This window comes from Anas platyrhynchos, chromosome 1, assembly GCF_047663525.1.
Source record: "Anas platyrhynchos isolate ZD024472 breed Pekin duck chromosome 1, IASCAAS_PekinDuck_T2T, whole genome shotgun sequence".
NCBI lineage: Eukaryota > Metazoa > Chordata > Aves > Anseriformes > Anatidae > Anas > Anas platyrhynchos.
Window position 1 is genome coordinate 75,630,120 of NC_092587.1, and position 16,744 is coordinate 75,646,863.

General features: G+C 41.1%; 1 protein-coding gene across 5 annotated transcripts in view; it reads left to right on the top strand.

The window, feature by feature from the left end:
* Nucleotides 1-16,744, top strand: part of LMNTD1 (lamin tail domain containing 1) — a 217,716-nt gene that overhangs the window by 147,733 nt on the left and 53,239 nt on the right. For all 5 annotated transcript variants that reach the window (XM_021274794.4, XM_072042043.1, XM_072042025.1 and 2 more), the window contains 2 exons: nt 12,621-12,733; nt 16,258-16,463. In XM_021274794.4, the coding sequence (XP_021130469.1) occupies nt 12,621-12,733; nt 16,258-16,463 (319 nt within the window). The remainder of the gene's footprint in view (nt 1-12,620; nt 12,734-16,257; nt 16,464-16,744) is intronic.

Below are 16,744 nucleotides of genomic sequence, written 5' to 3' on the forward strand. Positions count from 1 at the left end.
GTGCTTCTGAACCTATCCAGAAGCCCTTCCTTTTTTGCTTTGTGGATAGTGTACAGTATTCCACCCAGGCACATATAAACCTCCACTTCTTCCAGGATGTTGTTCAAGGCATTTATTAATGAATTAAAATATAATAAAGCCTACTGACTCACTCCTTTCTCAGCTTGCTGTCTGTATAGATTAGGTTCCCTGGTACGTTAGAGAAATTCTGATGCCCAATTTGCACTGGAGTCAGTCTGTGGTTACTGGGGAATTTGGGTCTTTATGTGCTGACAAAAACCCTATGTAAAGACATACAAATAATTAGTCAGCTGCTTCACTGCAGTGAGTCTTCAGCTCATTTTTAAGAGCTGAAAACTTTCATTTCAGAGTTGCTGTAATCACTAGTACGTTTTATAATCCATCACAGGTGTGTTTGATTAATGGACATCAAACAGATTTTTATATGACTGCAACCACCCACAATATGTATAGAAACATAAATCACTCCACAGCATAATCTGATCATATTTTGTTAGTGGTTCTGGGCTTGACTGAGCCTCTGGGGGAAAGCACTGCTCAGAGGAGACCTGCTCAGATTCTTGTAAGCACTGCTCTGCTACCACTTCTCTTTGGATAGAAGGGTGAATGGAAGTTAGTCATTGCAGTTCGGAAGAGGTGATGTATTTCCCCCTGCATGCCCAGGTAAAGTTGACTGGCCATGAGTCCAGCCTCTTCCCTTGCCTGTATTTTCTGCGCTGACAGTTAGGAACTGTGCAGTGCTTGAGATCTAGAGCTGCAATGCAGTTAACTCCATCTCCCTGCAAGCCTCTAGGGAATTCCTTCTTACTCTAGTATGCAGCTAGATAATTAAATGCTGGTCTACTAAATTTTTGAAAAATTCTTTTATTTTTCTTGGATTTCTTGTTAACTGGGCAGTGAAATACACTTAGGCAAAGAAGTTAACATCCTTTTTTGCATTGTGCTATTGCTTGTGAGTTACTTACTTGTGAAGTAATGCTAGTTACTTATACAGTATGAAGTTTATAATTGTTGCTCCATGTAGGTCTGTATCAGTAGGTTTGATGGTGTTGGTTGGCATCTTACATATCTGAAGAGCTGGATATTTACTGTGAGTAAATCATTCAAAACTAAGCAAGTTAATACTGGCCAAATCCAAAGAAAAACATTTAATAATTTGCAGGTGCCAAACTCAAGCTATGCAAACTGCATTACAAGGGAAGTTAGTACTAGCACTAGTTTAGTTTCAAATGGACAAAGTACAGAAAGATAAATTGATTTTCTTAAGGCACTGCAGTTCAGTAGCAGTACTAGCAGTTGCTCTTCAGTCCTATATCCTAGCTAGTGGCATTAAAGCCTTGGATGCAATGTCTCCTGAATTTCAGAGAAAACCAACTCCAAATGCCATGCCTCAAGCTCAGCTCTAGAAATATTTAATGAGCAAAATTTTATTTCAAGTTGCATTGAAATAATTAACAAAGTGAGCATCAAAACACAGTTATCATCCCAAGCTAGCAGTATTATACAAACCCTAAATCTCTAGCAAACTAGAGAACGTATTGTGCTGATCAACCATTTTCAGGGGGGAGAAATTTATACAAGACAGGCATTAAGAACCAGCAGTGATGGCTGCTGCTTAATTTTATTTTCTTCTCATTTGGAAGCAAGTGCAGTGTCTGTAGCCTGTGGCTGTGTTTGCTAACACTAAGACTTCAGCCTGGATGGAAACCACATGGATCACAGACTCATTCTCTGAAAGCCCGTGGATCATCTGTCATGGAGTCCTTTGGGTACACTACATAAAGATCACTGTTTTGGTTAATTCCCCTTTTGCTCCTTCCATTTTTCAACTTGTTCAAGCTCTACTTGTTCAATACTAAGGACCAGTTTAAGAAGGAAAGACATTTTGAATTCTTTTGTGACCCTGTTCAATGTGAAGCTGGGTTCACATAGTACTCAACATTTATGGAGTATGTCCTTAAAATGTCAATATTTACCAAACAATTCTGTGTGTTGGCATCTCAGATATCATAAATAGCCCTCTAAAGTCAACTAAAAGACTTGAAGGCTTCCATTAATTTCTGTGTATTTTTGATTGTGCCATTATTTTCCTGCAGTGGGAAAAGAAAAAAAAAAAAAGTGGTATCTAAAATGCTATGCGTATCTTTTTGCAAATGCAGTGATCTCACAGTAACGTGTTTTTTCCAGTGCGATGCTGTTTCAGACATTTGTTTGCAGCCAAAGAAGAAAAACTGTGATATATTCCCAAATTTCAATTGACAGTTACCTGTTCCCTCTGCCCTCCCTGATGTCTGTCCCTGAAGAACACAGTTTGAGAGTTGTTCTTAAAACATTTTTAAAAGTGAAAAGAATGACAGTCAATGAGGGAATGGTAAAAGCAATACATTTCACCCATCATAATTCTCAACAGTGCTTGAATTTTTAGTATGAAATACTTGTAATAAATTGTATTAGATCAGTCTTGTAATAACATTTCAAGGGAGGGAAAGATCTGAAGTAATTTCAAAGACAGATTTGAAGATCCTTGCCTGGACACAAAAAGATGATAACTCTTGGGAAGTCGTTTCAGAAAGAGACAAATGGGGCTAAATTTATTGAATAATTTATTAGTGTTAAATTATTAATTCATTTCTGAGTCAGCTTTGAACTACTTATCAGCAATTAATTGATACAGATATTTCATCAAATGTGCTAGTAATTTTAATAAATACTTCTTTTTCACTTTTTTTCACTTGGTGCTAAGTGATGGACATGTGAGAATGTATGCTCAGCCTTAGTACTTGTCATTGTAGTGTACATTGCCCTTCAGAGAGGGGAGAGAGGCACTGATACACTGGGTAAGGAACAAAGCCTGAGAAGCAGTTCCTGTGCTGGTTCCTGAAGAGGACTAATAATGACCTCTTTCAGCACACAAGAAATTGTGTCTTTTTATGTATTTTTGGTTGAGATCATCTCCCAGAGAAAATTCCTGCCCAAGGGTTCTGGCTGTGCAGGCACTTGAGAAAAGATAGTTCTTGGGGTCTGTACTTACAATTAAGTAGAAAGAGATTGCTATAAATATTAAACAGAAAGGGATTGCTATAACAGTGGGAGTCATTTTCCCTGTGCTGGATGGGGATAAACAACCTGGCAGAACAGAGGAGGACACTGTCTCTCTGCAGTACACCTGTTCCATCCCCGCTGGCTACAGAAAGCGGGGAGGACCTGTGGAGCTAGTGCAAGGAGATGTGTCCATCAGGGAAAAGAGTTGAGGAGCAGTAAATTTTTGCAGACAGATCTTCTAGGCTGGAACTCTTCTGCAGGGACCCTCACCATCCTCTGTTAGCAGCTGCTCCTCAGCACAAGAGCCTGTTGTGGGATCTTCCAGTGTTCACATGGCCCCCATCTGGTCTCGCTCTGGTCAGTGCTCAGTGGAGGAGGCTTTAGGCCACCCATGAAAACTTCTGGAAATCCCATTCTTTCTGTAATACACATTTGAGCTTGTTCCAGTTCCAGGAGAGCAGGAACTTTGCTTATTACTTTTTGGAGGTTCTTTGAAGATAAAGAATGTACTAATTCTGATCCTTTCCACATGCTCTTTTTACTTTCATCGCCTAATTTAAAATCTGATTAATCTTTGAAGAAAAACATTTTCCTGTCCTATCAACTTCTCAATCTAACCTTTCTTTCCTTTCAGCTCAGTGGTTTCCACAGGGTTAATAATAAAACTTACACATGCACCAAGTGAAAAATATATGTATAAGTAAAGTAAAAATGCCTACAAATGTAATTATTTGCTGTTTAATAGAAGGCCAGTTGAAAGTATCCTTTGCCACCCATCAGAATGCACCAAGATGGTTGCTGAAACACATCTTGTGCCCTTGTGCACATGCACACACACTCACCAGAGACATAGAAACATTCATTTGAAAACTGCTTGTGAGCTTGAAAACTGCATGGAGCTTGCATTTAGATAATACTTCTATAGGTTGTTAGGTTTATAAGAATGCACAAAACATTACTGTCCTTCTACAGATGCAGGAATGTGGACACAGGACATGAGAGTCCCTCAGGAACTGATGTTCCTCTGAATCATGAGCATAGACTTCCAGAGCAGTTTAGGATCCTGTGAACCTAAATTACTCCTGAAATAAGCTTCCTGTTTTGGTGAATATTGCATCGTGAATATTACCGAAGTGGCTTAGTTCAAATTGTGAAACTAGCCTTTTGGCAGGCATGGGAACCTTTGCCTACCTCATTTTGCATTAATACTGAGAACATCATTTGCACCTGGAAAGAGGAACAAACCACGTAGTGCTGAAACACATGGAATTGCAAATACCCACAAGACTTCCTCATGCAGCTTCATTTCATGCACATGTATTTCTCTTCATCTCCCCTCTAGCAACTGAACTGAAGCCTCTTTGAAAGCTTTTGCAGCCTTTGAAGGCTACATAAGCATGATATTCCAGTGGTACACATCTGTACCCTGTATGATTGAACCCGAAAGGACTGATAAACGTTTTCTCAGTACAAGCTATCAGAAGTAATTCAAACTACAGAGTAGAAGCAGAGATGATTCAAAGTTTATTGAATGAGGACTGTACCTGAGTCAGGACATGTGTTTTTATTCCTACAGGAGCCACCCTTGAGCAAGCTGCATGAGTCTCTGTGCCTAAGTTGCCTCTCTGCCTTTGTTAGCTCCATGTGTCAGAATGACAAAAACATCTGAGCACCACTGAGTCTCATTGTGGATTTCAAAGCTGCCTAGTACAATCTCAGTAGGGCTTCTAGGAATAAATGCAACACATAATAATAACAGCTGTCTTCAGAGGAATAATGCTCTGAAAGTTTCTCATCTTTTAAAACATGCTTGCTGCAGTGTAACAAAACACAGCATGAGGATGTTATCACTGTAATAGCTTTCTACAACACCATAATCTGAATTTTTATTCCACCAGAGAAATAGCAAATAAAATATAAAAAACAACGTAACACGGAAGAATTTATTTTAGGAGAGGGCAGCCCATTTAAATCTTCACGCATCCAAGGAAACTATTGTGGGAGTCAGGCAGGGACGGGAGGTAGGGATGTACTTGGAGAATGCCGGGCATCTTGTTCTGTTCTGGAAAGGAGGGGTTTTTGTCGTGTGGTTATACCTGCTGGAGGAGTTCCTGCTGGTCTTGGGAGAAAGCAGATGTTTCTGAAGGTTAGTTTGGGAGTTCCAGTTAATGGTTTTGGTCAGGATAATATTTCTTCACTTGTTGGTTTCCAAAGGAAAATAAATAAATAAATATTAATTTTAATTGGCGCTTGAGCCGTTTCTTGTCTATCTCCAGTGACCTAACTCAGAATCATGACACAATTGGTAACTTGCCCATTTATTTATTTGTACGTGTGTATATATATACATATATATGTGGCTACTTTATATAATGGCCTTTATTTGCACATCATCTTTCAACAATATATTTTTAAATTGTTTTTCTGTTCTGAAAAATAACTTCCCTGTCTTTCTTGAGATGTGTGCTTAGCCATGAGGCAATTTGTGCTGATGCTGTGGCAGGAAACTGGAACAGGATCAACTGTCACAGCTTCAGTCCCAGTCTGCAAGGTGCAGGTTCTGAGGCTGTTCTTGCTTGCCCATGGCTATGGTATGCTCATAGCCATGGAGCAACACAAAGTTTTGCCACTGTGGCAAAATGGCGCATGAAAATGGTTTGGATCATGAAGTAAGCACCAAGATGCCCAGCCCATTTTTACCCCTTTTTCGTGAAAGTTTTTGCAATATGTTGCAGTGAGAGATTCTGCTCGAGGGAGTCAGAAACGGTGCATGGAAGAGGTTTTAAAGTTTGGAGGCACATTTTACTGCTGTGATGAAAGTCCCTTCTTTGCCCTCTGAGTTTTATGTATTGCCTTCATGCTGTGGAATACTCAAAAACAGAAAACCAAATTTTCACGCAAAGATATTTCGAGTGAATATCTTCTACTCAGATACGTGCATGTGATCAAATTTTTCCTGCCAACCCAAGTCTTGAAAACAGTGCTTTCACAACCTGAAAAGGGTGTTTCCAGTCTGTCTTTGAGCTTCTTAGGTTTGAGACCTAAAGCTCTTGATTGAATTTTCGAATGCCTGTGAATGGCTGAAAACAAAACAAGGCAGGCAGTGCATGGTGATACTAAGCCACCTATATAAAACACAAGTTAAAAAAAGACTGTGAGGAGCAGAAAATATGCACAGAAGCAGGAGTACCCCTGGGCAGTGTTAATGATCCTGTTGGTACATTAATTATTGTCTCCCTCAGCACAGTATGCTGCGTGCAGCCAGGAGCTGGCTCTTTGTGCCACCTGAAACAGAACTGGTGAAGAAACCAGCTGAATCTTGCAGCCTTCTTCTCCCAGGCGGTGTCTGTATAACTGCAGGTCCCCAGTAACAACCTTCATGTGGTATGTTTGTAGTCACTGTCCATCCGATCATGACTCGGAGCAGGCCTGCCTTGCATTAGTTGTGCTGACTGGGCTTTGCCTAAACATCTGCCAGGCTGCTTTTTGCATACAGCGGGCTCAGGTAGTGCTAAGGGAGTAGTCATAGCAACACCCTGCTCAGCAGAACCTGCACATCCACCCAGAAAAGCTGGATATGGGCCAGGACTGCATGACAAACATGTTCTCCAAGCTGCCACCACTTCCACCTATACACTGGATCCTGAAGATACTCCAGCAGCACTTCACCAATGAGAGACTTTAGAGAAAATTGGACTGAGGGAAAGATAGCAACAATACCATATGTTTTTTCAGCCTCAAAAGCTTTTCCCCACACAGGTCTGGCCAGTCCCTTTCCTTTGTGCTCAAGTCCTGAGTTTAGCAACACGTCTGAGTCTACAGCACTTCATGGGTCCAAACAGAGGTAGTCTGGAAATGGGACAAGGCACACCTGGAATGTTGGGATGCTGCAGCTTCTCTCTGACATACCAGCAACAGAGGCAAGCTTTAAACGTAGGCATTTTGTGAACCAAATTCTGTTGCAGGAGGCAAAATCTTCACCAGCCGTCAGCCACCCAGCTCCCCAAGGCAGGTGCCCTGCATCCAGGGGCAGAGCACGGTGCCCCCCTGCCTGCGCAGGCGCCTCCAGCAAGACAAGGCAAGGCGTCACTGAGGGCTGTTAGCTGGGTTTTACACTATCTCATAATGATGAGACTTCAAAGTGACATACTGCTTCTGTTCTCCTGCTGGCAGGTGGTTTATAAAGCTGTTTTGTCTGCTCAGTTTCTAATGGCACCTTTAAAGGCAGCCTCACTCTTGTTGCCGAGATTTAATTAACTGGACAAGAATAACCCTTTTCCCCCAGTGCTTCATATCTCAGGAAAAGATACCAAAGTTTATACTTCCAAAAACTTTCTCTTTCAAATAGGTTTTTTCTTGTTGTAAGACCACATATGCCCTCTGCTGTCCCTTCAAACTCTACAAAGCAAAGACGTTATCAGAATATTACTGGTATTATTATTACTGATATTAATTTAATAATTATAGGAAAGTTTTTTTAAAAAAGAAGAAATATTCTGAACCAAAGTAGTAGTCTTATTTATTTATTTATTTTATTTTATTTTAGAAATCAGCCTGAACCAAATCTCAACTTTGTGTTTATACCTTGATTTCTGGATATTAGAGAATGTGAACAATCTCATTGATGAACTGTGATGTTTAATAGCTCAATTGGAATGAAGGTATCAGACTCTGCTTTTCTCTGCAAATGGTTCCCAGAAGGGCATGCACTGGATGATGCACACTGGTGCAGTACTACTGTCACATCTCCCTTCAAACTGGCAGCCCCACCAAGCTCTACCTCAGCCCTAATACAGGAATCATCAAAAGATTCATTTTTTTTAATGCAATTCGAGCTACTGCAAAATTACATTTCAAGAAACAAAGGATCCTTGCTGAGGATTTAAAGTCCCACTTGTCAGGAAGTACAGAGCCCTGTTTGTAACCAATGAAAGAACCTCACAGCCACTCTGAAGTTTATATCAAGCTTATCTTCCAAATCCTAAGGCCTAAATCTTTGCACTTGCCAAAGCATGCATAGTACAGATCCTTTTCAGGTCCCCCAGGTTTGCAGGCAGGTGTTGGGTCTTCTTGGATGGGGCTGGCAGCATGGCTGCCTGCCCCAGGAAAGGTATTATATTGCAGGAGGGGTTTCAGGTAGCTCCACCTGTGAGCATGCAGGTGGGGTTTGAGGGCTTGTACTGGGTGCAGATGAGTACAAGTAAATCTCTTGGGAAAGCTGGGCAGAAGGAATGTTTTTCAGATTTTGAATTTTCGTGCTTCCTAAGCTTGTTGTCTGATGTGCTTCACATTTCTGGAGAGTCATCCGGAATAAGATCATATATGCAAAAGTATATACCTTTAAAGCTAGGTCTATAACAAAAACCTAGATAAATCTCCAAATATAAAGGACCATACATATTTTCAGAAAGCAAGCTGCTTGCTTTTTTTTGTATGCTGAATTTCCTCAATGTTTCAGACAGGTCTATTCTTAAGAAATTATTTCTTGATAGCAAACAAGCCTTTAACAATCCTGGATAAATTTTATATAACGTTTAATTTACCTGAGTAACACATAATGGAAACAACGTCTTGACTAGAATGCACTTTTCCAAATTAATTCCTCTCTTCTGGCAACATACACTTTTCATGACAAAGATAAGTTTCTGAGTGCTATTCAAATTGTTCCCTGCTGTTGGTGCAAATTAGACATGCAGTATTATTTTAATTTTTAATGACAGCTGGGCAACTACTTGACACCCTCATTTTAAATCATAGCCTAATCCAGATCTCACTGGTTCCTAATAACTCTCATTTTGGATGGCACCTCTGACGAGTGTGTGTCCCCATGTGAATGTCACACAGCAGTGGACAGCTGAGGTGCTGGAGTGAATCTCTCTCCATCAGCCATAGGCAACACAGTGGGCTTTTTCTAACAAAACCTAACTATGACAACTGACAGAGATGACTAAATATGTCAATAATTTTTTCTGGAGGGGTACTAGTTTGGCACTGGACAGCAGAAAAATGGGTTGATAAGATGGTGTTTAAAGTACTGTGTTTATTTATAAGGAGCAAATTGCATCCCCTCCCCAAAATCTTGCACAGACCCATTTGTTAATTGCTGTGCCTGTCTAGCTTGCTAGTGTGTGATTGTGTGACAACATGCACTGCCTTCATACAGATTATTTCTACTTATACTCTAATTAAAATGCCTCCTAAGACACTGTTCTCAGTGCCTATACTGGAAAATGCTCAGCCAAAATTGTCCATGAGGGTGCAATTAGCTGTGAGCAGAGTACCAAAACCTGGCATATTTTTGACTAAGAGGTCAATTAGTGTGACTGGGAGGCAAAGAATGCAGTCAGCCATAGGACGGTCAGAGGGAACAACCAACTGAATTGAACTGTCAGCTGATTAGGAAACAACTCCTGAGAGCAAGATGAATTTTCACCCTGGAAGTGATGAATGTAGACCCATCTGAAGTGCTCAGGTGAACTGAATGCTCAATCAGCATTCGATTAACCTGAGCTGCCCCTAGGTGAAGGCATATACATAAGATTTAAATATATATGCAATAGTCTTATCATGTATGAGCCTCCCAAAAGCTGTGCTCTATATACTAAAATATTAGCAAAATTAGTAAATAATGGTAATAACTCATAAATTCAAAATAAAACTGAAATAGCTGTGTATTCAAGAAAAATATTTTTGTATCAAACAAACAATTCCTCTACCTCAACTTGCAAACATAGATTACATGTGTTTCAAATCTAAACATCAGAATATTTTCTTTTATCTAATAATAAGTCTTAGCATAAAATAAGGCTAGACTTTCAGGTTAATTAAAGTTCACTAGAAATGAGCTGTCTGATATCAAACCTATGCCTTTGTAATTAACATTTAGGAGGCAGGGTTAATTATTATTGTCCCCTTTGCTAGTCTGCCATGTAGAACTAAGAAATCAAAAGCTCTGAGTTTAATTCTGAAGTTGCCTCTTGTTAATGCGGCAGTCACCCTGAACTCCCCAGGTGTGGAGGAGAAGGGAAAAGGTATGTGGGCTTCAGGATTTCCCTACTCCCCCAGCCCAGCCATTGGTGCCACACCAGCCCCAGAGTCTGTAGACAGTTCTTGCACAGGTGGTGGCACTGGAGTGATGGGACAGCCAAAGGTTCTGATCTCTCTGTGGAGGGAGGAGTGGTTGGCTTGACATCCTCAGAAGCTTTTTGTGTGAGTGGCATGGCTCGGGGGGGCTGCAATATTGCCAGCCCTTCTGCTAAGCTGTGGTAGGGGCTTGGGCTAATGTAGATGTCTCTTTCCATTTCCATTCTGGCATTCAGCTGCAGCCAGAGGATGGAGACAGCAGGTTCCCTACCTTCCCCTTCATTCAGACTGAAAAGGTTAATTCTTGTATTGATAGAATAAATGCTGTGAAGAGAAGCCTGCAACAACATTATCTCACCGTTCCCGAGAAAGGTATTGAGGGTTCTCTCTGGATACCCTAGGTGTTTTGAACGGTAAGTGTGAAAACCAGGGTGACCCTCACTGTAATAACCCATCACCTGCCATTTTCTTTGACCACTTGGGGGCAGGAGCTGGGCACCCAGATTTCCAGCTCTGCCATTGCTTTCCCAAAATACACAGCAGCCACATGGATGGGGCAGTGCACACTCTTTTAAATGAATTCCTACACTTCCTCCCTATGGCACTTTTAACCCCAAATAGAAGAGTATATCAAAACAGAAATGTATATCAGCAGTAAAACAAGCAAGTAAGCAGTGCAAGCAGAGGGTTGGCAGGCGGTGGGGTAGGTGGGCTGGAAGCACCTCCAGGGCCCCACAGCAGAGCTGGCCGCCAGCAGGACTTGCTCATCTGAACATGAGCAGCCAGCCAGCCCTGGCCTCAAGCTGCTCTGCCAGCAGGGAGAGGAGCTTGGCCGGCGGCAGTGGCAGCTCAGGCAGGCCTTTGCAGACATGCTGTCATTATTTTGCGGAAGGAACAACAGGAAAGGAAACTGGGGAAGGAAAAACTGTAGATGTGCTCAGGTTTGGCTCTCCTAAAGGCTACCTCAGTTAGCTTCGCTTGGTCTGTTTCTGTGATTCAGAAATGTATGAACAATAGCCTAGATTTATTTTTAAATGAGGTCATAAATGGCATCACTCCAATCAGAGTAAAGGCAAAACTTTCTTTACATTAGCTAGATAAATCGTCTTTCCCTGAGGTGGAAATCGTGACTCCTAAGTTTATTTCTTGTCCTTGTTTATATGTTAAGAATGATGTGTTTGGCATTTAGGATGTGTCCTTTAACGCAGAATAACTAGTTCTGTTTATAAGCGTATTGTGGCACTGTTGGGTTTTATGTTGCAAAGTTTCCTTTGTTAGTTTCTTGACCATGACAAGTTATATTATTTTAGCATTGAGTTGGTTGTTCTCTTCTTTTCAAAATATTTACATTGTAAAGCTCATGCTACCAACTTTAGTGTAGTGTAGCAGTCACAAGTTCACTTCTCCTGTACACTGATTGGGCAGTTATCGGACCATGTAGATGTCAGCAGACCTACTCATTTATTGTGGAGGAGGATGAGACCTCCAGGGGCTGTTACAAACAAGTCTGATTTAAGATTTGTTTTCCAGTTATGTTTAAACTGCCATGTATTGTGTGTACGTAATTAATATGGAATCTCTTAATCTTTGAAACCATAGTTTATGTTACTGATTTCACAAATTATTTGAGATGCTACTGTGATAAAATTCTGAAGGTGTTTCTCTTGGTAAAAGAAAAATAGTGACACTGGAAATGTGATGCTCATCACTGGGGCAGTGACCTGTCCTACTTGAGCTAAGAAGTAGCTCAATTCACTTGCAGAGTACAAGAATACTACCTTCATACAGAAACTAAAGAAGGTCAAGATGGTCAATGAGCAAATTGTTCTGTTGTGTGTATGACATAGCTTACCTGGCTCATGCTGTCCTGTGATGACCATCTCCCAACAGACCAGTGTAACCCTTGAGTATGAGGAAACACCGCTTCTCTCAGCTTTTTCCTGGCTGAGAGCTGTGAGGTTAGTTTAGTTTGGTCAAATTTGGGATTTTACTGTTTTCTCCTTAAAGTACACACTATTGTATGGTTATTTTAGGAACTTCCTTTATGTATGTAGGTACAAGACAACTTCCATTCCCTCTACATCAAGTGATGCACTGAAACATTAGCTCTGTTTATCTTTCCTGCACTGTGATTAACTATAGTGACTATTGATTATAAATGATCTCACCATTACTTAAATGACATATAAAGGTACATACTTACCTAAGGAACTGATGGCAAATGGCTGACTTTTAAGATTTAATGAATGGAGGACAGCTTCTGAAAGACTACAGTTCATAGGGCCACCTTCCTATCTCATTCATAAATTCAGTGCTATATGTAGCCAAACTTGTAAAACATTTGATCAATAATCAAAATATGAACGAACTTTTCTTTTTTTTCAGATCTGAAATCTGTGTTCGGATAAATGGTGTGACACAATCACAAGCTTCAAATCCTTTCTCCCCCTGATTTCTTGTGATTGCTTTCTTAGGATGCACGAGATCCTCTTGCCAAGAAGAAAGCACAGAAGGAGACTCAAGAGGAGCCTGTCTTCCTGGAAAGTGAAATTGAGTTACCCAGAAATGTGCCTGGAGAAGAAAACAGGTGAGAGAGCTAACTGAAAAAAATTAGTGTCTGTTCACCTTTTTTCCTGATTTGTTGCACATCTGTTTTAACACTGTTTGAATATGCAGATGTCAGGCCCAGATTTTTTGAGTTTTAAAGTAGGCAAAGAAAGGTCTCTGCCACCACCCCTCACAGCTAATTAGTCCTCTACCTCAGGAAAAAGAATATCAGGTTTGTAAAGGCTCTTTTTAAATAAGATGACAGAGTGTTGCATTGCCACGTTGGTCAAAAAGCCACAGAAAAGCCACAAAAGATGCACTTTCGCCTCCCAAGTTCCTACCAGTTCTCCCTTTCTGGAGAGACCTGTTGTTACTACCCCATCTAACTTCACAGAGCACAGCTTTGTGTTCACATGCTGTTGAATCTTTTGTCCGTGCTTATTTCAGAAGTACCCATGAGCCTACATGGTAGAGCTTGCAATGGATCCCCATTTTTCTCAGGCTTTGAGAAAAGGCCCAAACCAGCCCTTTTTAGCCTCTTTGTTTTCTTCCAAGCCAGCTTGTGTTCCTCTGCATGCTGAATTACCAGAAATCCTTCACCAGAAACTGCTGAAGTTTATACCCAGCCTCCTAACCCAGCTCCACATCACTTTATTTTGTTCTCTGAACATTTAATGTTAAAGAGAACTGCTTCCTTTTATTAGAGCAAAGTAAGACAGGCCACAAGCACCTGCTGGAAGGGCTGTGCCTGGAAAACGCAGAGGAAAAGCAGTGGTGAGAGAAATTACTGAAATTACCATGCCAATTTGCTTTCTGCTTACTGTATCCACTTAACAAGACTTCTTTGCACTCCAGTTCCAGCTAACAGTCAGTAGCAGAACTGGAGCAGGCATGAGTTTCACTGGTGTGGCACTCTTTTTACTGCTCCCTGTAGTTTGAAACTGCACATGCATGAGATCTGCACACTAGAGTGGAGGGGAGGGGGTTCGCTGTGGTGCCAAACTCCACAAAATTAAAGGTCGTGTTTCAGTCATTGCTAAAAGGAAGAGATTACTTGAAGGAAAATGTTGGGGCTGCACATAGATCAGTAATCATATCCTGTCTGTACTCTTTTGGTTAGAAAGGCTAGAGGAGCAAGGAACAAGTTTTCAAATCAAGCTTGCCTCACTGATTCAATCCCCCTCTCACAAATGACACTTTTTATCCTGATATAACTTGCTGATTTCAGGCAGCAATGCCTGGCCTGCTGAATCTTGCTAAGAACTCACTTTTTCACAAACATTATATATGTAGGTATCTGTATATGCACACTGATAATTTCATAAAATACATAGCATAACATAACATAAAACAGAACATATTATAAATATATAATTTATGTAGTATATAAAGATTATTCTTTTATGTCTGCTGGAACCACTGACTAGCAGATAAACTTAAGAGCTCCCCTGACATTTTAATCAACACAGGCTTATCATCTGTTTTTCTGACTGGTAACTGCAGAGTATTGCAGGCAAAACAAATTGAAGTGGTTTTGATTGTGATGTGTCATCCATAGTACAACTGCTGTCATTAGCTGTCTCCTCTAATGCAGGGAGACTGCAGTCCACTCCTCTGTTTAATCGCAACACAGAGTACAGGCATTGAGCTTTGTACTCTAAGCAACAGCAGGGTGGGGTGGACATTTTATCATCCTCTTGTTCTATCCAGGACAAAGAGCACAACAAATTTACCTGTATTTTAGATTTCATGATATATTTTTATGTCTAATGCTTGTGGATAGCACCCATTGCAAAACAAAGGTTTATTAGACTCAGGGATTGCCAGTTTCTGTGCATGCTTTCTATGAGCTGGCACTTACAAGAGCCTTGATCTGTGTGCAGCTGTGCTCTCACACCTGTGTAAGTCTACGAGTCATCTCACTGAAATTATTGGAGTTGCTCTAGAATTGTGCCACCGTAGCTGGAAGAAGGGGGTAGTTAAGTTCGTTTTGAAATTCTTCAATGTACTGCAAACTCTCTGCCCTACCAGCCCTCACAGACAGAAGCATATGTATGTAAATGCAGGTGGAGTTCATAAAATAAACGGCCTGACCAAGCATATCCGCCCAGATGAAAGCCAGATGCTTGGGAAGGAAACCCTTTTCCTGCCAATGTGGCCTGAAAGAAAGTTTTTGTATGGTCAGCCTCAGCTGTGTTGCCATGACCAAAAATAGTGTTTTCGGGAGTATTTACAGGGATGAATACACACACACACACTTTTTCTTCCTTGGAAGTTTACAACAGATGCTGCTAAGCTTTGAATTTTCTAATTTAAAAAGCCCCACATGTGTCAATGTCATATGAACTGTGACATTTTTCCTGGTATCTTGTTTCGTAGTTGAAGCTTCTGGTGAAGCCTTGAGAGTGTCAGTTGCTGTGTGTGCAGAGGCTGCCTGTGCATTTACAGGCATGCAATTGAAATTATGAAATTATGCTTCAGAGAAGAGTAACTTTTGCTTGGGCAGCATGCTGTCCTCACAAGACATGCAGTTCACACCCTTCTTAGGCTCTTGGAAAAGTCCCCACATCCTGTCCCACAAGCCTAGACTAGATCAGGGACAACAACACACTTCATCTCCTCCCTTCCCTGAACTGTTCTGACTGCAGCAGCACCTCTCAGTGCCACAGTAAGGAGTTCTGCCATATCCTCTCAATTACGTAATGAGCCACATAATTATTTAACTTAAAGGGAAGCACAAAGACTTTCAACTGAAGGACTTAATATGGGGAACTCAGAATTTCCTATTGTATTGTGATGGAAGATGTTTACAAACTGTGTGGCTCTGTGGCCTAACTATGCTGGCAAATTATCAGGAGCCTCTGAAACCAGTCTGGTCATCCTTCTAAAGGAACAGCACACACAGGCAGCACATTGAAACAACAACAACAAAAAAGTGCAGACAAATCCAAATCCTTCTGTTTGTGCTCCCAGCAGGATGATCATAAGCCAACTTTGATCCAAAACCTTCAGAGCTGTGGTTATGATAAGCAAATTTATTGGTTAGGACATGGTGCTGTGCTGACTTGGCAAGGTTGCTTCCAGGTGGGAACTGGCTTAGGTTCATCTGACCCAAGGAGCAGGCACTACATGCCCAGCTCTTGTCTGTTCCTGTCGGTGGTGACATACAGGAAAGAATTAGAATTATAGATTTCAGCCAAAAGCTGCCACAGCCTGGCAGCTTTGGTAGCCTAAAGGTATGTAAAGATCTCATCACTGATAGAGATTTGCCCAGGTGGCAGGATGTGACAAATACATGTAGACAACTCAACATGCAAACACATTAGACAGCATAAGCCTATTGCTCAGAGATGAAGATAACTGTGTTGGCTCTATCGTGATGTAGTACTGCTCACCCAGGACTGTATCTAATTTAAAATGAGGAATAGGTTGGGAGGTTATTGCTCTGGCAATGATATGACTTGTCCCCATATAAGATCATGCTGTCATTTATGTATTTATTTAATAGACAAATAAGTCAATATATACTCGAAAGATTACTAAAGGGTCATTTTTTTCTTACAGAACTGAGACAACAGCCTTCCAACTGTCCTCTGATGTATTAGTTACAAGCTCAATCACTCCATGCTCAACAGTGGATGTGTCAACGTATTCTTCAGACATGTCCTTTGTGGATTGGTCTCATTCTGCCTCTGTCACAGGGACCATAGAGTCATCCAGTTCAGCACAATCTCATGGCCTAGCCCACACTTTGCAAAGCAGAACCATAGGTAAGCATTGGAAGGTTTGTCTGCCATGTACAGGCGAAGAGAGTCCATTATATGCACACAGTTATGGAAATATAACCCTTTAGCTTGAGAGGAGGCTTTGATGATACTTCAGTTTATGGAAGAGAGCAGCCAACATCCTACTTCATATCCCACCCTCTAGCTGGGACTGATCATATTTCCAAATATGCAAGTGGGAGGAGGGCACTCAGGCAGTAGAGAGTATTCCAGTTTTATCTGAGCTTGTGTTTCACAATGTTTATGGCTTCAATAAGGACCCCACA